This window comes from Ranitomeya imitator, chromosome 3 (genome assembly GCF_032444005.1).
Source record: "Ranitomeya imitator isolate aRanImi1 chromosome 3, aRanImi1.pri, whole genome shotgun sequence".
Lineage (NCBI taxonomy): Eukaryota > Metazoa > Chordata > Amphibia > Anura > Dendrobatidae > Ranitomeya > Ranitomeya imitator.
In genome coordinates this window covers 126,392,031-126,418,119 of record NC_091284.1, presented here as the reverse complement: position 1 = coordinate 126,418,119, position 26,089 = coordinate 126,392,031, and the positions used below count along the sequence as shown (strand labels likewise).

Below are 26,089 nucleotides of genomic sequence, written 5' to 3'. Positions count from 1 at the left end.
TTTAGAAATGTAACATTAAGAACATACTGTTTTCTGTCAGAACGGCGCCCCCACATGGAGAGGGGGTGAATTATTTGCCGCGTGTCAGCGTATTGAAGACGGACGTGGAAAAGAGGACGATATGCTGTATGATTTGGATTACTTCTTAACTGATATCTCGGACACTCTGTTCACCACCACTCAGAACATGCCCCCATCATATCAGTATCCAGATTTTGGTATGTGCTGTTTTGTGTGTGTGTGTGTGTGTGTGTGTTTTTTGTTGTTGTTGTTTCATATTCTCAGTACGTCTGTATAACCCCTTTAATGACCTGCTTGTGCCAGGGCCTATATGATTTTTTTTATTTTAGCTTATGTTAGCTACAAATTATTTTGTATTGTTTTATTGATGTGAGTTTATCTGGACTTGTTTTATAAAGTAGAAATTTTCTTCAGGGCTGTTTAAGGTTACCGAATCTTACTCCAAGTCTTTTACAGTCACTCGAGGGTTTATTACCACCCATCAACTCTCTCCACGATGCGATTGCCGATGGGTTTCCATGATAACCAAGGATCTGCTGAAGACGCCCCTCCCATGCCTGTCATGACGGTGATGCTATGAAGGCCAACCTGTAGCTGCCGTTTATAAAGAGACTGTAATTTTGTTCTATATACAACAATGCTGTGGTCTTGTTGTGTATAGCACAAGTGATCAGCCAATCACAAGTTCAAGTGGCCTAAGAGGACTACAAAATACAGTCAAAATTAGAGAATATTAATAAAAAAGTACAAATCCCCCCTCCTTTTTGCCAAAACAAAAATTAAAAAATAATTTAAAAAAATATATAGGTGGCAAAGACAACGTGTTTCGGGGAATCAACACTTAGAACAAATGGTTGAACTCCTGACATCTAGTCTGGTCAGGCACTGTATATCATCAAGAGGACAGTTGTAAGGGTCAAGAAGTGTCTCGTAGCATAATGGAGAAAAGGAGTACATACCCTTTTGTACTGATAGCATTTCTTTTTTGGTAAATACCCCATTCTAGTTTTATTACATTATTCATTTTATTCTTCAGCTCTGCAAAGGAGAGGGATGAAGGATCTAACCAATGACAGGCCAGCAACTTACTGACTTGAAACAACATGTGAGAAATACCCGATGCCACTGGAGAATCCAAATAAACTCCCTCCCCCAAGAGACCCCAAATACTGATCCTAGGATCTGGTCGCAAGTGAATATTGCCTACTTGCTTAGGCTTCTTTCACACTTCCGTCTTCCAAATCTGCACAGGATCCGTCAAGACGTTGAAATGACGGATTCTGTGCAGATTATAGAAAATGTGTGCACTGGGCCCGTCTTTCTGACGGACCCGTCGAGGCTATGTGCACCTGTTGTGTATGCGTCTTCGCAGCAGTTTTCCACTCCGAAAAAGCATACACAACACAAACCAGGTTAAAAAAAATAAAAAATCGCAGTATTCGCACCTACCGGCGTTCCCGCACAGCGATGCTCCCAGCAGCTAGCGTTCCTAGTAATACATTGCAAAATCGTCTCGTGAGTAATACACTAGGAAGTAACGCTAGCTGCCGGGAACATCGGTGACGCAGGGCGGGATCGCCGGTAGGTAAGAATATTGCAATTTTTTTTTTTTTTTATTAAATTATTTTTAACATTATATCTTGTTACTTTGATGCTGCATAGGCAGCATCCATGGTGAGAAAGAGCGCAAGCGAGAGAATATTTTCCTGACTGGAATTCTTCCACGCATGCTCAGTTTGAAAAGACGAGACCCGTTGCTGGATTCCTGCTTTTCACAGGCAGCGACGCATCCTGCGCCCATAGGCTTCCATTGTAGCCAGTGACGGGCAGCGCAGGATGTGTCGCTGACCGATTTTCCGACGAGGAGAAAAACGTAATAATAATCTTTATTTTTATATAGCGCTAACATATTCCGCAGCGCTTTACAGTTTTACACACATTATCATCGCTGTCCCTGACGGGGCTCACAATCTAAATTCCCTATCAGTATGTTTTTGGAATGTGGGAGAAAACCGGAGTACCCGGAGGAAACCCACGCAAACACGGAGAGAACATACAAACTCTTTGCAGATGTTGTCCTTGGTGGGGTTTGAACCCAGGACTCCAGCGCTGCAAGGCTGCAGTGCTAACCACTTCGCCACCGTGCTGCCCACTGAACGTTTTCTCTGCCCGACGGACCGCTTTCTTATGCAGGATCCAGTGCAAGACAGATGAAACGGATGGCTATCCGTCACAATCCGTCGCTAATACAAGTCTATGAGAAAATGCAGGATCCTGCAATTTTTTTTTGATGGATCCTGCATTCTCAAAAATCGACGGATTGTGACGGAAGCTGAAATACGGAAGGGTGAAAGAGGCCTCAATCAAATCTAGAACGTCACTCCAATAGGCCCCTATGTTTACACAATCCCACATCATGTGTATGAGCTGAGCATCATCATACCTACATCTACGGAATTACACACATGGTCTAATACCTACACACATGGTCAAAATTGTTGGTACCTCTCGTTTAATGACTTAAAAAGCCTCAATTTTCACAGAAATAACTTGAATCTGACAAAAGTAATAATAAAAAATCTGTGAAAATGAATACATGAAAGTCAGACATTGCTTTTCAATCATGCTTCCACATTATTAAAAAAACAAAAACAAACTCATGAACTAGGCCTGGACAGAAATGATGGCACCCTTAACTTCATATTTTGTTGCCCAACCTTATGAGGCAATCACTGTAATCAAAATGATTCCTGTAACTGTCAATGAGTCTTCTGCATCTCTCGACAGGTATTTTGGCCCACTTCTCAAGAGCAAACTGCTCCTGTTGTCTCGTGTTTGAAGGTTGCCTTTTCCAGATGGCATGTTTCAGCTCTTTCCAAAGATGCTGAATAGGATTTAGGTCAGGGCCCATAGAAGTCCACTTCAGAATAGTCCAATGTTTTCCTCTTAGATATTCTTGGGTGTTTTTAGCTGTGTGTTTTGGGTCATTATCCTATTGCAAGACCCATGACCTGCGACTGAAACTAAGCTTTCTGACATTGGGCAGCACATTTCTTTCTAGAATCCATTGATAGTCTTGAGATTTCATTGTACCCTGCAGAGATTCTAGACACCCTGTGCTAGATGAAGCAAAGCAGCCCCAGAACATAACAGAGCCTCCTCCATGTTTCACAGTAGGGACAGTGTTTTTTTTCTTGATATGCTTCATTTTTCCATCTGTGAACATAGAGCTGTACTGCCTTGCCAAAAAGTTCCATTTTTGGCTCATCTGTCCATAGGACATTGCCAATAGCTTTGTGGCTTGGCAAATTCCAGTCTGGCTTTTTTATGATTTTTTTTCAACAATGGTGTCCTCCTTAGTCGTCTCCCATGAAGTCCTGGCTCATACAACGAAGGATGGTGCGATCTGACACTGATGTTCCTTGAGCTTGAAGTTCACCTTTAATCTGTTTAGAAGTTTTTCTGGTCCCTTTTGTTACCATTTTTATTATCCTTCTCTTTGATTTGTCATCAATTTTCCTCCTGCGGCCAAGTCCAGGGAGGTTGGCTACAGTCCCATGGATCTTAAATTTCTGAATAATATGGAACTGTAGTCACAGGAACATCAAGCTGCTCGGAGATGGTCTTATAACTTTTACCTTTAACATGTTTGTCTATAATTTTCTTTCTGATCTCCTGAGACAACTCTTTCCTTCGCTTCCCCTGGTCCATGTTGAGTATGACACATACCATGTCACCAAACAGCACAGTGAGTATCTGTAGCCCTATATACAGGCCACTCACTGATTCCAAGATTGTAGACACCTGTGGTGTTGGTTAGTGGACACACCTTGATTTAACATGTCCCTTTTGTCACATTATTTTCAGGGGTGCCATCATTTCTGTCCAAGCCTATTTCATGAGTTTTATTTTTTTTTAATTCTGTGGAAGTATGGTTGAAAAACAATGTCTGACTTTCATTTGTTAATTTCCATAGATCTTTTATTTATTATTACTTTTGTCAGATTCAAGTTATTTCTGGGACCATGGTGGGATTTTCTGTCATTAAACGAGGGGGACTAACAATTTTGACCATGTGTGTATTTTACAGAGTAGGTTTTTTGAGTGTTGTAAGCCCTGTGGATTAGATTTATTGGAGAAAGTCTTTGTACTTCAGACTCCAAACATTTGGGAGTATTTTTAAACTTTCAGTCCAATGGTCATCAGACAGGACCTCACCGCATATTCAGTGTACAGACATCCTCGTCATCCTTTCAAAGTTTTTTTGGGGAGACTGCACAGGGCTCACTAGTTCTAATTCTTTCACCCAGAAACTCTGCCAATGGGATATTCCTTTGGGAACAATGTATCACCTATCTGTGGGATAGGTGCTGCTGCATTTAAGATGGTTGTGGGTCTGTCCAATGAGACACCCACCAATCACCGGAATGCAAAACTTTTATCTCCTTTAGAATTGAGCAGCAGTGCACATAGTCAACTGCTGCCCCACCTATAGGGCTCCCGTAGAAGTCAAGTACCCATTCTTGAATGGAACAACGCATTGAACTCTGACCAGTATTACTAAATGAGTCAGTGCTCATCTGCAAAAGTTTTTCTTCATCTCTAATCGGACTGAGGACAACAATTCCAGCATACTGCGATTGGATGAGAGAATAGGATTGCATTCACCAAAGCAAGTCAATGGGTACGAGAAAAAATTGGACGGCACAGGTATGTGCCATTTGATTTTTACGCACACAAGGAAACCCCGACATTTCATAAGCCAAGTACAGTAAATTCACCGCCAGAACCGTCAGAATAGATAGGATAGATGTCCTGTAGATATTTAATGTCACAAGCCCCCTACATATAATAAATTAGCACCCTGTAGTGCCTTTCATGTGGCACTAAAGGGTGTTTAACCTATTAAATAAATAATTTAAAAAAAATGACAAGGGGTCTCCCCTATTTTGTATAACCAGCCAAGGTAAAGCAGACAACTGTGGGCTTATATTATCAGGCGGGGAAGGTCCCTGGTAATTGGACCCTTCCCAGCCTAAAAAATACAAGCCCGATCCGACCCAGAATTGGCACATCACATTTGATGAGCTATTTCTTGCACTTAGCCCCAGCTCTTCCCAAAATATTTGTGTTAGTTTGTTTTTTTTCTTTCAACATACTGGGTTAGTAATAAGGGTGTCTTATAGACGCCTCTCCATTACTAACCCCTGGGCTTGATGCCATCTGTCATTACACAGCTGACATCAACCCCATAAACCATTACCCCGATTGCCAATGCACCAGGGCAGTCAGGAAGAGCCAAGGCAAAGGGCCAAAATTGGAGCATCTATTGTGATGTGCCTCTTCTGGGGTAGCTGCTGGTTTGTATTTTAGGCTGGGAAGGGCCCAATAACCAGGGATCTTCCCAACATGATAATATAACCCCACAGCTGTCTGCTCTACCTTGGGTGGTTATCAAAAATAGGGGAGACGCAAGTCATTTATTTATTTATTTATTTATTTAATAGGTTAAATAAGGCTAAACACCCTCTAGTGCCATATGACAGGCACTGAAGGGTTCACATGTTTTATATGGAGGGGGCTTGTGAAATTATATGTCTATAGGATATCTATCTGTTATTTATCTATATATAAGATTGTTTTATCAGTCAGTAAACTAGCTTTAAATTACTTAGAGAATTAGAGTATGTAAAATATGGTGTTAAAAACGCATTGCATACAGATTGCATATGCATGTCATATGTATGTTAGGTGAGGAGGAAAAAAAACATAATTTGTTCCATCTAGATTCCACTCGTCCAACCTTTCAGAAGCAACATCAAAGCTTTTTTTTATTCCCTAATGCCAACAAGCTCTTAAGGAATTAATCCGCACAAAAATGTTGAATTGTTTGATTTCTGATCCTTTTCTGTTCTTGATTACCTGACTAACATTAACTCTGGATTTAGGATCTTCCATGTGAAGAATGACTACAGACATGAAATACACTGACGTGAATGAGACCTTAATCATTTTACAGCTTTATGTCTGTTTTATATATTTCTAGTATATTTTGAGTAATTTAGTTGTAAATTATTTTACAGATTATGTTGGAAATGCAGATATGATCCAACCAGAGCTGGCTACATTGCAGCCTAGTCTTGATGATTTCATGGACATATCCGGTACGTTGTAACTGCTGCATTACTTCTTATTCTTTAAAGGGTTTGTCTAGGGATTTAAAAAAAAAATAATATCCATAAAGTACGGTGTGATAAAATAACAAAATAATATTATTATATATTCGCCCAGTGAGATCCCATACAGCTTCAGTGGCACCGCTTTGTTGACCTGGAAACTTCTTTATCTGTTGTCCATTTCAAGGATATATTTTATAACAAATATGCACACCAAATTCATGTTTTCTGAATGAATTCAATTTTATAATACCTATGTGATGGAAATCCAAAGAATATGACATAATGTCATATGCAGTATTAGCCCTCTGTGTCTGTACTGCTACATACTTAGGCAGTTAACTGGTTCATGCAGCTTTACATGAACACCTGAGCCTTACACTATAGCTGGTCCGAATAACTAAAGCAATTGTTACCATCCACCTCTCGTGTCTCCCCTTTTCCCCATAGTTTGTAAGCTTGCGAGCAGGGCCCTCACTCCTCCTGGTATCTGTTTTGAACTGTATTTCTGTTATGCTGTAATGTTTATTGTCTGTACAAGTCCCCTCTATAATTTGTAAAGCGCTGCGGAATATGTTGGCGCTATATAAATAAAATTATTATTATTATTATTATAATGTATTAGGTAGTGTTCAGACATCTGCGTCAATTTACAATACATGTAGATGGGAATTTAAAGGGAATCTGTAACCAGGTTTTTACTACCCCCATCTGAGAGTAGCATAAGGGTTAAAGACCCTGATTCCAGCAATGTATCACCTACAGGGTTGCTTGCTGCAGTTTTGATAAAATCACTGTTTTCTCTGCTGCAGATCTATCAGTTCTCTGAATGCTGAGCCCTGTATAACCGTGCCCACACCACTGATTGGCAGCTTTCTGTGTAAACAGCTCATGAAAATGGAGGACTACATGGCAGCAGGTTTATTAGTCCTGTACTGATAATCTCCTGCTGATAAAGCAGTGTTTTTTGTCAAAACTACAGCTATCAGCTCAGTCATTGTCATATTGCTGGAATCAGGGTTTCTGATTATACATTATGCTGCTCTCAGACTAGGTCACAAAAACACGATGACAGATTCCTTTTAAAACACATGGAAATCGACACACATACTTATTTTACTTACTTATATAGCTCCATTAATTCCACAGAACTTTACAGACATCATCATCACTGTCCCCATTGGGGCTCACAATCTAAATTCTCTATCAGTATGTCTTTGGAGAGTGGGAGGAAACCGGAGAACCCGGAGGAAACACGTAGGGAACATACAAACTCCTTGCAGATGTTGTCCTTGATGGGATTTGAACCCAGGAACCCGGCGCTGCAAGGCTGAAGTGCGAACCACTGAGCCACCGTGCTGCCCATATTTAAAAAATGGTTGTCCAAGTAGTGGATAACCCCTGTAAGACAAAAAATATGCTGTCTAACATTGCTCCCTGGCTTATAGCAATGTTAGACAGTACTTCTGTAACAGTCACATGTGTTTCCCTGGGAACGCTGTCCACACTTCTAATGCCAAATCTAGCAATGCTTCATACTTGGGAGCAATATGAGGTATCACAGGATCCGTTTCGATCTTGGCTGGTTTATTTCAGTCCTCACAAACCACATAACGGGAAAACTCAAATACAGCCCTTGTCCAGCACAAAGTAAAACATAAAGCAAAAGTCCAAACAATAGTGCTGGTTAGAGTCCAGCTCCTTATGGTACCTTCACACTCAGCAACTTTACAACGAGAACGACAACGATCCGTGACGTGGCAGCGTCCTGGATAGCGATCTCGTTGTGTTTGATACGCAGCAGCGATCTGGATCCCGCTGTGATATCGCTGGTCGGAGCTAGAAGTCCAGAACTTTATTTCGTCGTCAGGTCGGCGTGTATCGTCATGTTTGACAGCAAAAGCAACGATGCCAGCAATGTTTTACATGGAGCCAACAATCAGCGAGAACGATAAGTGAGTCGCCGTTATGTCACTGGATCGCTCCTGCATCGTTCTGGAGTTACTGTGTTTTTTTTTTTTTATCAGATAGATTTTTATTATCCGCAAAGAATAAACAATCAGAATAATTCTCATGGCAATGTTTCATTAAACATTTACAGATAACTTTTTCCCCCCGACTCAGAGCCCCCCCACCCCGCCCAACCCCAGAGACCTCAGCCAGAGCCACCCCACTTCCCATCATCATATAAACATTTGAATAAACATCCGTTATATTTCCATTGAATACTAGGTTCCCTATATTCTCATTTATCATCCTAATTCAAGTCCATCCACGGTTGCCACAGCTTGTGGAAGATGTCCAGCTTATTCCTTTTGGTGTAGATACTTTTCTCCAAAGTAAGTATATGCTCCTCTTGCTTAAGAAAGTCTTTTCTTGTTGGAGGTTCCTCTCTAATCCAAAATTTGGCGATCAATTTCCTAGCAATGAATAACAATCGTGCAATAGCTATTTTAAACATGTTGTCCGTAACAATTTCCTCCACATATCCCAATATGCAAGTCAGTGGAACCCTAGGGACAGAACATCCATACACCAGTTCAATACGATTTAAAACAACTATCCAGAAGGAGGACAGTCTAGGGCACTGCCACATCATATGCAATATCCCCGCCTGGGATTGTGAGCACCGAGGGCATTCCGAGTTCTGCCTAAGCCCAGCCTTGAACAACCTGTCAGGGGTTCTATAGGCCCTATGGATTACGAATAACTGTGATAGCCTGCCTGGTTCACTCATTGATATCTTGGGTACATATTCTAGGACCGACTCCCATCTATCATTGTCAATTATTCCCAATTCAGCTTCCCATTTCCCTTTGGCTCGGATGGGATATTTTTCCAGGAAAGAAAAAAGTAGAAACCCATATATTTCTGAAATCGCCCCCTTCGTGCAGCTATTCTTAAGGATATAGTCGAGCATGAGATCAATCTGTACCACTATGGCTCCCCTTTTATTCTGTGCCTGATAAGCATGAGAGATACGATTATACTGGAACAATTCAGACCGTGGCAACTGAAATTCTTCCTGCAACTCCTCAAATGTTTTAAGTCTGCCCTGACTTATCAGCTGCCCCAGCCGTTTAATACCTGCTGCAGACCAAAAGTGAAAACCCTCCCTCTGCCTAAATTCCGGTAGATAAATGTTGTCCCAAATAGGCGAGAATCTGGTGAACCCACTCACTTCCCTAATGAGTTTGACTTTTTCCCATACTCTGTGAATTAATTTGATAGTGCACCCATGTGAACCCATTTGTTTGAATTGTCCTCCCTCCAAACTGTCACTCAAAACGTCTGCCTGTAGTAAGAACCTCAAGCTATTAGGTATTTGCACACTCCCTGCCTCCTCCCCCCATCCTTTGAGATGTTGACACTGTGCTGCTAAGAAGTATAGCCATGGATTAGGAAGTGCAAGACCCCCCTCTGTTTTGGCCCTCTGAAGTATCTCCTGTTTAAACCTAGGACTCTTTCCTCCCCATATTAATTCCCCAAACAAAGACCTAATCTTACGGAATCTGCATTGTGTAATCCAAATGGGAGAGTTATGTAGCACGTACAACAACTGTGGCATTACAATCATCTTTAAGAGGTTGACCCTACCAACCACCGATAAATGTAATTTGTTCCATGCCGCAATCTTGGTACGAATTTTCTGCATTAATGGACTTAAATTCAGTTCCTCAAAGGTAGTTAGAGGAAGAGCAATCTGAATACCCAAATATTTGAATTTTTGAACAATCTTTAATTTTGTGGTTATCGCCCTCTCTCCACTGCCAATACTGTCCCCCTCAATCAACAACATACAAGACTTATCCCAGTTTATTGTGAGACCCGAAAACCGACCAAACTTCTCAATCAAAGCAACCGCATTGCACAGGGACCTTTCAGAATCCTCCAGGAACAACAAAATATCGTCAGCATATAATGCAATTTTGTCTTCCCTCCTACCATAGATGAAACCTCTAACCTCCTGAGCACCTCTTATTTTAGCCGCTAACGGCTCCACGGCCAGAGCGAAGAGCAACGGGGACAGCGGACACCCCTGTCTGGTACCCCTAAACAGCGGGAAACTCTCTGACAAATTATTATTAACTCTAATTTTTGCCGTTGGGAACGAGTACAGCAACTTAACCCAGGAGATGAATTTTGGACCAAACCCCAGGCGATCCAGTACCGACCACAAGTAACTCTTTTTCCGGCATTGTCTGCAGGAATTTGCATATCTAAAAATAGCCTTCTCAAGTTAATTGCCGTGGATTTATTGGGCATAAAGCCAGACTGGTCTGGGTGAATCAATTTATCGATCACTTGGGACAGCCTGTTCGCCAGGGCCTTCGCCAAAATCTTTATGTCAGCCGTTAGAAGTGAAATTGGTCTATACGACTCTGGCTGTTGAGGATCTTTATCAGCTTTAGGAATAACCACCACAATGGCCTCTCTCATTGATGGAGGCAGCACTCCCCTCTCCAATGACTCAGAGAACACTCGCTCCAATTTGGACATTAACTCTGCATTAAGAATTTTATAAACCTCTACTGGGATACCGTCCGTCCCCGGAGCCTTGCCCCCCGCCATATCCGCCAAAGCCGCCTTCAATTCTTCCTCCCCAAGCGGTCTATCCATCCACTCCCTTTCCTCTCTACCTAGTCTGGGTAAGTCAACCTCTTTCAGATATCTATTCATTTCCTCAGGACTTTTATCCACCCTAGAAGAATATAATTTACTATAAAATCTCCGAAAAACGTCTAAAATTTCCTCCCCTTGAGTAACCGTTTTACCTTCCTCTGTTCTTATGGAGTATACATGTGAAGAATCCCGCTGCGCAGAAACCACCACCGAGAGCAAATGTCCCACCTTCTCTCCCTCAGAATAAAATGTTTCCTTTTGAAAGGCTCTCAACCTATCTGCCCTACGCATATGGAGTTCATCGACCGCTACCTGAGCCGCCCTCATACGAAGTTGCGCTTCTCTTGAATTCTGAGAGGCCAGTGTCTCTTCCGCCACCCTCAGTTCCTCCATCACTGCATTGTCTTGAATTTTAGACTTAGTTTTATGTCTCGAGATGTCCCGGAATAAAATTCCTCTCAGGTATGCCTTCATGGTGTCCCACACTACAAGATTCCCCGCACTCCCTTCATTAATCCTGAAAAACTCCCCGAGTTCAGTTCCCACCTGTTCCATATCCAAATACTGTAGCCAGGAGGGGTGAAATTTCCATCCCAACCCCGTCAGACCACTCTTCCCAGTCATTTGTACCGAGACCAGTACTGGGCTATGGTCCGATATTACTCTAGGCCTATACTCCACCTCATGTATTAGATTATTCACCCCCCCATTTCCCAAAGCCACATCAATGCGAGATAAAGATCCGTATGTAGCTGAATAACATGAGTAGGCATATGTCCTAGGATTACGCACCCGCCACAAATCTATCCATCCTATTTCTCTTAGATAATTTCCAAAAGGAGTAGAGTTCCCTTCACTTCTCAACTCCACATGTCTACCCTTGTCCCAGTGATCATTAGATATATTGTTCACATCCCCCACTATAAGGAGGGGCACCCCATCCCACCTACCCATAATTTCCAGAATCTCCTGTATCTTTTTCTTGGAATATGGTGGTGGAATATAAATTGACACAATACAAATTAACCTGTTAAATATCTTGCATACTAAAAACACAAATTGGCTGTCTTTATCGGTGGTTACCTCAATCTCTTCAAACGGAACACTAACGTGTATCAAAATTGACACACCTCTGGCATAATTTGAGAACAGTGAGTGATACGCCTTTCTCACCCATCTCTTCTGTAGAATAGCCACCTTTTCCTTCACTAGGTGAGTTTCCTGCAGACATATCACTGAAGGCCTCTGTTTCAGTACATATTGGAAAATAGCTGTTCTTTTAGTAGCATTTGCAAGGCCCCTAACATTCCAACTTAGGATTTTAACCTCCCCACCCATTGTAGCTTATAGAAACAATGAATGAGTTCAAGCTCCCTAAGGTCTCAACCCCAACTCCCACCCCCTCCCTCCTCCCCCCCATCCCCAATTCCCAACTGAAATAACTCTCCATCTCTCCCCTCTCTTAAGCCCACCCAACTCCTCTCTACTCTTAGAATATCAAAATAAACTCTCCCTCTCAATTTGAGATCTGGGAACGCTGTTTCACAGCCTAACGATAAAAACTCTGCGTTCCTTCAGCTCCCCCGCCCACCATAGCCAAAATGCAAATTCCGTTGCGCCGCCGAACACAACCTGATGATATCAATATACCATAAAGTCACAGTATAAGTACCAGTTAACTATCAAACCAAACATAACAGTGAAGGGTTAACAATTGCCTCAGTAGCACTTAAATCAGTTTCAGCGGGTCTGCCCCGCTCTGACATGCTTAGTATTGAGATCCAGCCATTGTAACGCCTCCTCTGGATTTTGGAAAAAATGCACCCGATCCAGAGCCACCACCCTTAATTTTGCTGGGTAAATCATTGAATAACGGACATCTAAGTCTCGCAACCTCCTCTTGACCTCTCCAAACTTCATCCGAAGCTTTTGGACCGCCGCAGAGTAATCCGGATAAAGGGAGACCCGATTACCATCAATGGTCAGCTCATCACAATTCCTGGCTTTCCTCAACAAAATGTCTCGGTCCTGATAGTTCAGAATTTTAGCCAAGATAACTCTTGGGGCCGAGCCGGGGGGGAGGGGTCTGGTGGGCACACGGTGCGCTCTTTCAACGGCAAACATCTTAGTAAGGCCATCTCCACCCACAGCGTTTTTTAGCCATGCCTCAATATAAGCCGTGGGGTTGCTCCCTTCCGCCTTTTCTGGGACCCCCACAATCCTTAGGTTGTTCCTGCGGGATCGGTTTTCAAGGTCATCAGTCTTAAACTCCAGATCAGCAATACGTTGGATATACTTTTTTTCCCTGTTTAACAATTCACCAATCCGATCTTCTGCACTCCCAACCCTTTCTTCCACCTTTTCCACTCTCTTTTCAACTTTACGCATAGCAGAGTTTAAAGCGACCATCTCTCCCTTTAATTCATCCGCTCGTAGGTTTAGAGCCCCCAGGGCAGACTTACAGTACATCACCACTGAAAATATGTCCTTCAGAGTCGGCTCCTCCATTTCTGGCATGTCAGACTGTGCAGGCAGAACAGCTCCTGCGGCCCTTGTAGGAGATCCCTGGTCTGACCCACTGCACTGTAGCTGAGCCCCTCCTTCCTGCTGTTCTCCGGGGGCACCAGCTGCTCCAGACTTCACACCTCCAGCCTCTGACTGCAGATTTACAGCCTCCTCTGACATGGCAAATCGCTCCAACTTAGCAATCACATCCATCTTCCTCTGATAAGCAGCGCTTGCCCTCGCCGCCTCCTCTGCAGTCTCGGCGCCATCTTGGGCCTGTGAGCTTCCCGCAGCTGTCAGCTCCTTCTGTCTCCTGCGTGTCATCCTCAGATAAGATTCCGCTCCTTCGGGTCACACCTCGCTCCCCGAGACTATGTGCACTCCTGAGAGTATGATTTGCGTTCGGCGGCGCCTCTAAGGGGTTAATACAGAGATAATGAAGCGGGAGAGCTCTGTTGCACGTCTGTTCACATCGCCTGCCAGGCCACGCCCCCCTGGAGTTACTGTGTTTGACGTCTCTACAACGACCTAAACAGCGACGCTCCAGCGATCGGCTCGTTGTCTATATCGCTGCAGCGTCGCTGAGTGTGACGGTACCTTTAGTCCTTAAGCAAAGGCAGTCAATCCAAGAGATCTGCACACCTCCGTATACACAGACATGGGTGAGACAAACAGGCCTTATTTTACAAAGTGAACCACACCCAGGGGTGGAGATATGATGAGCAGCCATCTCTCTCAACTCTTCAGCTGCTCACAATCAACCTGTCATGGCTGATTAACCCCTTTTAGTCTACTAAAGCATTACTTCAGGTTTATCTCTCTTCCACTATGTGTCCAACAGCCACCTTACATTATCTATCTATCTATCTCTGTATGTAAGATTGTTTTATTAGTTAGAAAACTAGCCTGAGGTGACAGAGAATTACAGTATGTAAAAGATGATGTTACATACTCATGTCGTATGGATGGTAGGTGAGAAATACCGCACACTCGCATAGCACTTGCATGATATACGGATGCTAGATGAGAAAAAAATGCAGGACACCCGCCAACCTTTCTGGCTGAGAATCTGAGTGAGTTTATATACGCAGATGTGAGCGTACCCCAATACTGTGATAGAACCCCACTTGCAATAGTAGGATAATTATCGCACAGTGCTGTGAAAAGGGCAGCAATGGTGGCTTGTCACAGTAGGACAATGCTTGTATTCCTGTCATGATCTATTTTCACTTACCTTTTTAGTAATGCATTAAAAGTCCCGCCTCTAAATAAAAACCACAATGGAAACTAAGGGTAGCATTACTATTTTTATCATCTATACAAAGTGCACATTTTGAAGAAATTACATGACAGCCAAAGAAAGAGGATATGAGGAACACGAGGCCCTTTGAGTGGAAGTACTTGAGGAGAGGAAGAAATGGCTCTCTCCAGACACCCTTCCCCCACTGTGGAACTTTTCCATTTCAGCTTGGCTGATGCAACTAGGCCAAATTTTGAATTGTCTGCTTGTCGCTCCATTGTAATCCATGTGTCTCTCCTTTGCTGCTGCGGTACATCCAGCAGCTGGAGGGTAGGTTGGCGGCTCTCGAGCGCTCAAACCTCAGCTGTTCAGGCTGCTAGCGTGGCTGCAGCAAGTTTGTCCACTGCCACCCCTGTTCCGACCTTATCTCGCCTCCCGCTGCCAGATAAATATTCTGGTAATAGTAAATCTTGTAGGGGTTTCATGAGCCAGTACGCAATACACCTCGAGCTCCTGGCTGCACGTTCTCCCACAGAGCGGGCAAAGGTGGGATTCATTATATCTCTCCTGTCGGACAGGGCGTTGGAGTGGGCTACGCCGCGTGGCGATCATGTGGTGCAGAGTGCTCGGCTGTTCTTGAGCACTCTGAAACAGGTCTTTTTAGGACCTCGAGTCACCCATGATGTGGCGCTCCAACTGTTGGCATTGACTCAGGGCTCGTCCATGGTCAGCCATTTTGCCATCCACTTCTGGACTTTAGCATCTGAGCTGGAGTGGTCGGATAAAGCCCTCATCCCTGTATTTTGGAGGGGGCTGGCTGACCATGTGAGGGACGCTTTGGCCACTAGGGAGATTCCTGCCACACTGGAGGAGCTAATAGTTGTATCTACTACAATAGATCTTCGTTTTAACGAACGAAGGTTGGAGCGAGCCCAGTGTAGGCAGAGGTTTCGGCTGGTTCTCACCTTCAACAATCATTTGGAATCTCCGGTCCAGGAGCCCGAGTCACATGAGGCCATGGAGGTGTCACGAGCGGGATCTAAGTCCCAGACCGCTCATGCACTCAAGGTCTGTCATGTCTGCTGGCAGTCAGGACATGTTGCCTCCAGATGTTCCCAGCGGTTGGGAAAACGTCAGCGTCTAGTGGTTGTAGGAGGAGGTACACTAGACAATTACCATAGGCTCATCCACTCATTCAGTAGAGCTTTGCGTGGATTCCGGGGCGGAGGGCAATTTTATGTCATCTGCCTTCGTCCAACGACACGCAATACCCCTGGTGATGCTCGCCAAACCAGTGAACGTACGAATGGTGAATGGGTCGACACTGCCCTCACAGATAACACACCAGACCATCCCATTTACTCTATGTCGCCATCTCATCAGGAGATTATTTCTCTACTCATCATTCCTGAGGGAATTGATGAGGTCCTGTTAGGGATACCTTGGCTATGGTACCACTCCCCTCTTATAGAGTGGTCCACAGGCAGAATTTTGGGATGGAGTGAATCTTGTGAGGATAGATGTTAGAGGGAGTGCGTTCAGGTTGCTACTACTGAGGTACCCGCAGATCTTTTTTCTCTCCCCCCCCAAGCAATATTGGCCCTATGTGGACGTGTTCTCAAAAAGGGCTGTGGAGACCCTTCCACCTCACCGCCCCTATGACTGTCCTATTGACTTCTTGCCTGGTGCTGAGCCTCCCCGAGGTCGAGTCTACCCGTTATCTCTCCCGGAGACGGAGGCAATGTCTCAGTACATCTAGGAGAATCTGGCAAGAGGATTCATTAGGAAGTCAGTGTCACCTGCAGGGGCTGGGTTCTTCTTTGTGCAGAAGAAGAACGGAGAATTACGTCCATGCGTAGATTACAGGGGTTTAATTAAGAAAAAAATAATAGTGCCAGGGGAAAAAAATTAAAGTGTAAATCATGTAATCCCTTATAAAAACTAACTTTAATAGAAAAATATTAAAACGCACCCTCCCAGTGCAAATATCACAATATAAATATATATGGTCTAAACATAACCTACAAAAACCCTATAATTTGCCTGCTAACCCTTCCTGACAGCGGGGGTTGGCGCCCTAAAAGAGTCGATTTCTTTGGCGCCCCCACTCCACGACGGCTGTCCCAGACTAACCCTGATAATTCCCTGGTATACTATAGGTGGGAAAACAACAAGAAAATTAAAGAGATGAAGGGATAGTACTTATTAGATAACAGAGTAGGCTATGTGCTAATTGACACCCTTGTCCATAGCTATTGTGTGCCAGGCGGCTTTTATAGGTCCTATATAACATGAATAGACCTTATGGACCCTTATTAATTGGTCAGAGCCTGCACACCAAAGAACAAAAACCAAGGTGCCATATGACTAGCCTTACTGATACAGTTTATACATGATAAACCCGCCACTTTTGAGTGCAAACAGCAAGTGACTACACATCCATTGACTGGCTCTACATTTGTTGCCTCCTGATGAACCGCATAGATGGGGAAACGCGTCGAGGCTGGAAGCTAAGTTTGGGCTAAACGCCAACTGTGTTTATTTATCCGCTCATCTGTTTTTTACATAGCCACAGGTTCCACTGTGGCTGGAGAAGAATGGGAGACCGCAGCGGACATGGTTCGACATTCCCCCTGTGCAGCGGCGGGAACTCAACACCTATTACCCCCCTCCTAGGGCCCCCCTCCTTGGGCCTCGCTACGTTCAAAGGCTGCAATGAGCAGCGGAGCCCAAATGTGCTCCACAGGTTCCCAGGTTCTGTCCTCTGGGCCCTGCTCAGCGGAGACGTCAGTCCCAGCGCCTGGCTCGGACAGATACTGCACGTTTGGTTACTGCTGCATTTCCAGGTTCAGCCATTATAACCAGTACTGTTCGGCGGCAATGCGCTCCTGGGACTAAGTCCTGCTTTTCTCCTTCTGAGCATGCCCTAGGGAAGACTTCTCATTGGAGGTCGGGGGTCACACGCTCAGGTCCTGTAGCAGCTCCTGTTGGTCCATTAGGAAGGTCCTGGAGAGCTACAACTATAAAAGGTTTGCATGGCCGCACGGCCATGCGCTAGTATCATTTGTGTTTGGCTGTTGCCAGTGGATACTCTACCACTCAGTTCATATGTGGTGTGAGTCTGTTTAGCTTTGGGGCTGTACACTCAGGCAGGCAGCTAGCGTCAGTGGGGGCAATTAGCCTTGGCTTAGCATCTGGTTCCTTCATGTGTGCGGTTAGCACGGAAGGGTTCAGAGCAAGCACAACCCTAGTTAGGGTATTATTCTCTGTGTACAGCGCGACTCTGTGAGGCAACAGAGCTCGCTTTCATTTCACATGGGGTGAAGTTTAACCCACGTGTGAGCTCAGTGTCCATCCGCCATTACTTTGAAGCAGGTATCTCTGCACTGTGGACCTCGGGCTGCGAACGCACCTCATATCAATCTCTCTATTACTTGGTGCGTTCCAATAGCCCTAACATTTACTTGTTTATAAACAATTACAATATTTCCTGAGATGGATGGAGCGAGATGTTAAAGAATCAAAGAAAATCAGATGCTTTGATACTATTTATTGCGTTGTTTGCAATCCATCATCCATATGTCCTAATGTTAGAAAAGCTTATATATTTGTGTCCTTTTTTACTAGATGGTGGGAGATGGTATCAAACTGAAATTATCACAAATTGTGTAACAAATTCTTTAACCAAAAAACATAAATGTGGACACATACTTTTGTACACACAAGAAAAACTAACATAGGGAAAGATCGCTGCCACTAATACTCCTGTACAGCTATAGGAGTAACTTCACCAGTAACCCTCATAGGCCGACATACTGTTTCTGAACAGCTAGTAATCGCTCTTTGTGCATATAAAATTGGCGTGTGCAATGTGAGAAAAAAATCGCATTGCAACTTGCAAAAATGTTATTCAATTAGCAGTGTTCATCTGCGAGTTTTTCCTCACCTGGAATTGTAATGAAGAAAAAATTGCAGCATGCCATGTAAAACAGTCAAGACTCGCCAATGCAAGTCAATGGCTGTGAGAAAAAAAATCGGACAGCACACTGACCATCCGATTTTTATGCACCCATCTCATAGGAAACCTGACATTTTATCAGCCGAGTACAGTAAATTCAGTCTATTAAGATCACCCGAAACCTGTCTGCTTAGGCTTTGTTGGTTATTAAAAATTATGGGGGAAGCCCACTTCATATTTTTTGTGCCTCCCCTTTTTAATAACTAGTAAAGGCTAAGTATTAACATGGGAATCTCCATGTTTATTGCCCCCTTCCCAGACTATTAAGACTAGCCCCCAGCCGTCTGCTTTCCGTTAGGCTACGTTCACATTTGCGTTGTTGGGCGCAGCGTCATCGACGCAACCCACAACGCATGTACACAACGCAGCGTTTTATGACGCATGCGTTGTCATAAACTTGTAAAGTTCTGGAATTTTGGCGCAGGGAAAACGCTACAAGTAGCGTCGTCCGCGCCCTGTCTGGTGCGTCAAAGTGACGCATGCGTCGTAAAACGCATTACAACGCATACCGGCGCATGTCCATGTGCCCCCCATGTTAAAGATAGGGGCGCATGACGCATGCGTTGCTATGCGTCGACGACGCTGCGCCCAACAACGCAAATGTGAACGTAGCCTTAGCTGGTTCATAAAAGTAAGTGGGACTACACACCCTGTTTTTATTTTATTTATTTATTAGCTAAATACATGTACAGAAAACTACACATGCAAAGCACTGATTATAGATCTCACTGGCATATTTCTCACTATCTATCTATCTATCTATCTATCTATCTATCTATCTATCTATCTATCTACTTATCTATCTAATTGTTTTATTAGTTTGAAAACTAGATTGAAATGACATGGAGAATTACCTTATGTAAAAACTGATGTTAAAAACACATTGCATACGGATTGCATACACATGTCATACGGATGCTAGGTGAGAAAAAAAATGCATGACACACTCCAACTTTTCTGGCTGAGAATCTCCGCTGCTTTATATGCACAAATGTGAGAGAGCTCAAACTCCAGTCCTGATGGCCCCCCAACTTGTCATGTTCTCAGGATTTCCTTAGTATTGCACAGGTGATGGAAGTGTCAACATTATCTCACCTGTACAACACTATGGAAAGCCTGAAAACATGACCTGTTAGGGTCCATGAGGACTGGAGTAAAGGTACCTTCACACTGAACAACTTTCCAACGAGAATGACAACGATCCGTGACGTTGCAGCGTCCTGGATAGCGATCTCGTTGTGTTTGACACGCAGCAGCGATCAGGATCCTGCTGTGACATCGCTGGTCGTAGCTGAAAGTCCAGAACTTTATTTGGTTGTCAGGTCGGCGTGATTCGTCATGTTTGACAGCAAAAGCAACGATGCCTGCAATGTTTTTTCATGGAGCAACAACCAGCGAGAACGATAAGTACGTCACTGGATCGCTCCTGCATCGTTCTGCTGTTGCCGGTGTTTGACGTCTCCTAGCGACCTAAACAGCGACGCTGCAGCGATCGACTCGTTGTCTATATCGCTGCAGCGTCGCTTAATGTGATGGTACCTTAAGGCCTGAGTCACACTACTGTATAATACGGCCGAGTCCTATGTGATAAAACGTCTTATACTATGGGACAGCTCACATCTTTGATTTTTTTTTTCTCATGCCGAGAGAAAAATCACAGCATCATGCGATTGGCAGCGAGACTCGGCGAGTCTCTCACCCATACATGTCTATGGGTGCGTGTGAAACATTGGACTGCACTCTGATGTCATACCAGTGCCGTCCAACATACGCCAAGTCAGGAGATGGAGAAATTGCTTTCTCTGTTGTGAATTCTGTGGCTGAATTCACTCCTGTGGTCACAAGTGGTACTGCAGCTTCTGAGCTTCCTCCCTCAGGTGTTCTGGTGAGCTCGTTAACTGCTTCATTACTTAACTCCGCCTGATGCTGCTATCCTTGCTCCTTGTCAATGTTTCAGTGTTGGATCTGAGCTTCTCCTGATTGTTCCTGTGACCTGCTGCTCTGTATAGCTAAGTGCTTTTTGCTTTTTTGTTGCTTTTTTTCTGTCCAGCTTGTCTTTTGTTTTGCTGGAAGCTCTGAGACGCAAAGGGTGTACCGCCGTGCCGTTAGTTCGGCACGGTGGTTTTTTTTTTGCCCCCTTAGCGTGGTTTTGCTTTAGGGTTTTTTGTAGACTGCAAAGTTCGCTTTACTGTCCTCGCTCTGTCCTAGAATATCGGGCCCCACTTTGCTGAATCTATTTCATCCCTACGTTTTGTCTTTTCATCTTACTCATAGTCATTATATGTGGGGGGCTGCCTTTTCCTTTGGGGAATTTCTCTGGGGCAAGTCAGGCCTATTTTTCTATCTTCAGGCTAGCTAGTTTCTTAGGCTGTGCCGAGTTGCCTAGGTAGTTGTTAGGCGCAATCCACAGCCGCTTTTAGTTGTGTTTAGGATAGGATCAGGTGTGCAGTCTACAGAGTTTCCACGTCTCAGAGCTCGTTCTTGTATTTTTGGGTATTTGTCAGATCACTGTGTGCGCTCTGATCGCTAAGCACACTGTGTTTCTGGATTGCCTTCATAACACCTGTCATTAGCAAACATAACAGTACAAGGAGCCAAACTAATGATTCTCAATAGAGGGAAAGAAAAAGTTCTGACATCATTTTTTTTTTTTTTTCTGCTCTGTGTTCACTTTTTTTTTTTTTCCCCTAGACATTTGGGTGATTCTGGACACAGGTGTGGACATGGATATTCAGGGTCTGTGCTCTTCAATGGATAATCTCGTTATAAATGTACAAAAAATTCAAGATACTATTGATCAGAAATCTATGTTAGAACCAAGAATTCCTATTCCTGATTTGTTTTTTGGAGATAGAACTAAGTTTCAAAAATAATTGTAAGCTATTTCTGGCCTTGAAACCTCATTCTTCTGGTAATCCTATTCAACAGGTTTTGATTATTATTTCTTTTTTGCGCGGCGACCCTCAAGACTGGGCATTTTCTCTTGCGCCAGGAGACCCTGCATTGAGTAGTGTCGATGCGTTTTTCCTGGCGCTCGGATTGCTGTACGATGAGCCTAATTCAGTGGATCAGGCTGAGAAAAATTTGCTGGCTTTGTGCCAGGGTCAGGATGATATAGAAGTATATTGTCAGAAATTTAGGAAATGGTCAGTACTCACTCAGTGGAATGAATCTGCGCTGGCAGCTTTGTTCAGAAAGGGTCTCTCTGAGGCTCTTAAGGATGTCATGGTGGGATTTCCTATGCCTGCTGGTTTGAATGAGTCTTTGTCTTTGGCCATTCAGATCGGTCGACGCTTGCGCGAGCGTAAATCTGTGCACCATTTGGCGGTACTGCCTGAGGTTAAACCTGAGCCTATGCAGTGCGATAGGACTATGACTAGAGTTGAACAGCAGGAATACAGACGTCTGAATGGTCTGTGTTTCTACTGTGGTGATTCCACTCATGCTATTTCTGATTGTCCTAAGCGCACTAAGCGGTCCGCTAGGTCTGCCGTCATTGGTACTGTACAGTCCAAATTCCTTCTGTCCATTACCTTGATATGCTCTTTGTCGTCGTTTTCTGTCATGGCGTTTGTGGATTCGGGCGCTGCCCTGAATCTGATGGATTTGGATTATGCTAAACGTTGTGGGTTTTTCTTGGAGCCTTTGCGGTGTCCTATTCCATTGAGAGGAATTGATGCTACACCTTTGGCCAAGAATAAACCTCAATACTGGGTGTTGTGAATTCTGTGGCTGAGTTCATTTCTGTGGTCACAAGTGGTATTGCAGTCTCTGGGCTTCCTCCCTCAGGTGTTTTGGTGAGCTCGTTGGCTGCCTTGCTATTTAGCTCCACCTGAGTCTGTCTTCCTTGCTCCTTGTCAATGTTCCAGTGTTGGATCTGAGCTACTGCATCTTTCCTTGGGCCTGCTGCTCTGCTAGATAAGTGCTTCTAGTTTGTTTTCTGTTTTTTTCTGTCCAGCTTGCTATTGTCTTTTGCTGGAAGCTCTGAGAAGCAGAGGGGTGCACCGCCGTGCTGTTAGTTCGGCACGGTGGGTCTTTTTGCCCCTTTGCGTGGTTTTCGTTTTAGGGTTTTTTGTAGACTGCATAGTTCTCTTTGCTATCCTCGCTCTGTCTAGAATATCGGGCCTCACTTTGCTGAATCTATTTCATTCCTACGTTTGTCTTTTCATCTTGCTAACAGTCATTATATGTGGGGGGCTGCCTATTCCTTTGGGGTATTTCTCTGAGGTAAGTCAGGCTTGTATTTCTATCTTCAGGCTAGTCAGCTCCTCAGGCAGTGCCGAGTTGCATAGGTAGTTGTTAGGCGCAATCCACTGCTGCTTATAGTTGTGTGAGGATAGATCAGGTACTGCAGTCTACAGAGATTCCACGTCTCAGAGCTCGTCCTATTGTTTTTGGTTATTGCCAGATCTCTGTATGTGCGCTGATTACTGCACGCTGTGTTGCCTGATTGCCAGCCATAACAGTACAAGGAGCCACACCAATGATTCCCAATAGAGGGAAAAAAGAAATCCTGACATCATTTTTTTTTCTTAGCTCTGTCTTCAGTCTTTTTTTTCCCCTAGACATTAGAGTGCTTCAGGACACAGCTGTGGACATGGATATTCAGGCTCTGTGCTCCTCAATGGATAATCTCGTTGTAAATGTACAAAAGATTCAAGATACTATTGATCAGAAATCGATGCTAGAACCAAGAATTCCGATTCCTGATTTGTTTTTTGGTGACAGAACTAAGTTCCTGAGCTTCAGAAATAATTGTAAGCTATTTTTGGCCTTGAAACCTCATTCTTCTGGTAATCCTATTCAACAGGTTTTGATTATTATTTCTTTTTTGCGCGGCGACCCACAGGACTGGGCGTTTTCTCTTGCACCAGGAGATTCTGCATTGAGTAATGTTGATGCATTTTTCCTGGCGCTCGGATTGCTTTACGATGAGCCTAATTCAGTGGATCAGGCTGAGAAAAATCTGCTGGCTTTATGCCAGGGTCAGGATGATGTAGAAGTATATTGTCAGAAATTTAGGAAATGGTCAGTACTCACTCTGTGGAATGAATCTGCACTAGCGGCTTTGTTCAGAAAGGGTCTCTCTGAAGCTCTTAAGGATGTAATGGTGGGATTTCCTATGCCTGCTGGTTTGAATGAGTCTATGTCCTTGGCCATTCAGATCGGTCGTCGCTTGCGCGAGCGTAAATCTGTGCACCATCTGGCGGTACTGCCTGAGAGTAAACCTGAGCCTATGCAGTGCGACAGGACTATGACTAAAGTAGAAAGGCAAGAACACAGACGTCTGAACAGACTGTGTTTCTATTGTGGTGATTCTACTCATGCTATTTCTAATTGTCCTAAACGCACTAGGCGGTTCGATAGCTCTGCCGTTATTGGTACTGTACAGTCCAAATTCCTTTTGTCCATTACCTTAATGTGCTCTTTGTCATTGTATTCTGTCATGGCGTTTGTGGATTCAGGCGCTGCCCTGAATCTGATGGATTTGGATTATGCTAAACGTTGTGGATTTTTCTTGGAGCCTTTGCGGTGTCCTATTCCGTTGAGAGGAATTGATGCTACACCTTTGGCCAAGAATAAGCCTCAGTACTGGGCCCAGCTGACCATGTGCATGGCTCCTGCACATCAGGAAGTTATTCGCTTTCTGGTACTGCATAATTTGCATGATGTGGTCGTGTTGGGGTTGCCATGGCTACAAGCCCATAATCCAGTATTGGATTGGAACTCTATGTCGGTAACCAGCTGGGGTTGTCAGGGAGTACATGGTGATGTTCCATTTTTGTCTATTTCGTCATCCATTCCTTCTGACATCCCAGAGTTCTTGTCGGACTTTCAGGATGTATTTGAAGAGTCCAAGTCTGATGCCCTACCTCCGCATAGGAATTGTGATTGTGCTATCGATTTGATTCCTGGTAGTAAATTCCCTAAGGGTCGTTTATTTAATTTGTCCGTACCTGAACACACCGCTATGCGCAGTTATGTGAAGGAGTCCCTGGAGAAGGGACATATTCGCCCATCGTCGTCACCATTGGGAGCAGGGTTCTTTTTTGTAGCCAAGAAGGATGGTTCGCTAAGACCGTGTATTGATTACCGCCTTCTTAATAAGATCACTGTTAAGTTTCAGTATCCCTTGCCATTGATTTCTGACTTGTTTGCTCGGATTAAGGGGGCTAGTTGGTTCACCAAGATAGATCTTCGTGGTGCGTATAATCTGGTGAGAATCAGGCAGGGAGATGAATGGAAAACGGCATTTAATACGCCCGAGGGTCATTTTGAGTATCTGGTGATGCCGTTCGGACTTGCCAATGCTCCATCTGTTTTTCAGTCTTTTATGCATGACATTTTCCGTGAGTATCTGGATAAATTCTTGATTGTTTACTTGGATGACATTTTGATCTTCTCAGATGATTGGGAGTCTCATGTGAAGCAAGTCAGAATGGTTTTCCAGGTACTGCGTGCTAATTCCTTGTTCGTGAAGGGATCAAAGTGTCTCTTCGGTGTGCAGAAAGTTTCATTTTTGGGGTTCATCTTTTCCCCTTCTACTATCGAGATGGATCCGGTTAAGGTTCAGGCCATCCAGGATTGGACTCAGCCGACATCTCTAAAAAGTCTGCAGAAATTCCTGGGCTTTGCTAATTTTTATCGTCGCTTCATCTGTAATTTTTCTAGCATTGCCAGACCATTGACCGATTTGACCAAGAAGGGTGCTGATTTGGTTAATTGGTCTTCTGCTGCCGTGGAAGCTTTTCAGGAGTTGAAGCATCGTTTTTGCTGTGCCCCTGTGTTGTGTCAACCTGATGTTTCTCTTCCATTCCAGGTCGAGGTTGATGCTTCTGAGATTGGTGCAGGGGCGGTTTTGTCACAGAGAGGTTCTGGTTGCTCAGTGTTCAAACCATGTGCTTTCTTTTCCAGGAAATTTTCTGCTGCTGAGCGTAATTATGATGTGGGCAACCGAGAGTTGCTGGCCATGAAGTGGGCATTCGAGGAGTGGCGTCATTGGCTTGAGGGTGCTAAGCATCGCGTGGTGGTATTGACTGATCATAAGAACTTGACTTATCTCGAGTCTGCCAAGCGCTTGAATCCTAGACAGGCCCGTTGGTCGTTATTTTTTGCTCGTTTTGATTTTGTGATTTCATACCTTCCGGGCTCTAAAAATGTGAAGGCGGATGCTCTGTCTAGGAGTTTTGTGCCCGACTCTCCGGGGTTATCTGAGCCGGCGAGTATCCTCAAGGAAGGAGTCATTGTGTCTGCCATCTCCCCTGATTTGCGGAGAGTGTTGCAGAAATTTCAGGCTAATAAACCTGATCGTTGTCCGGCCGAGAAACTGTTCGTCCCTGATAGGTGGACTAGTAAAGTTATCTCTGAACTTCATTGTTCGGTGCTGGCCGGTCATCCAGGAATCTTTGGTACCAGGGAGTTGGTTGCTAGATCCTTCTGGTGGCCATCTCTGTCACGGGATGTGCGTGCTTTTGTGCAGTCCTGTGGAATTTGTGCTAGGGCTAA

General features: G+C 44.2%; 1 protein-coding gene across 2 annotated transcripts in view; it reads left to right on the top strand.

Moving 5' to 3' along the window:
* The window catches only part of MLXIPL (MLX interacting protein like), a 164,066-nt gene that overhangs the window by 74,109 nt on the left and 63,868 nt on the right, over positions 1-26,089 (top strand). For both annotated transcript variants that reach the window (XM_069761396.1, XM_069761397.1), the window contains exons 6-7: positions 41-218; positions 6,105-6,185. In XM_069761396.1, the coding sequence (XP_069617497.1) occupies positions 41-218; positions 6,105-6,185 (259 nt within the window). The remainder of the gene's footprint in view (positions 1-40; positions 219-6,104; positions 6,186-26,089) is intronic.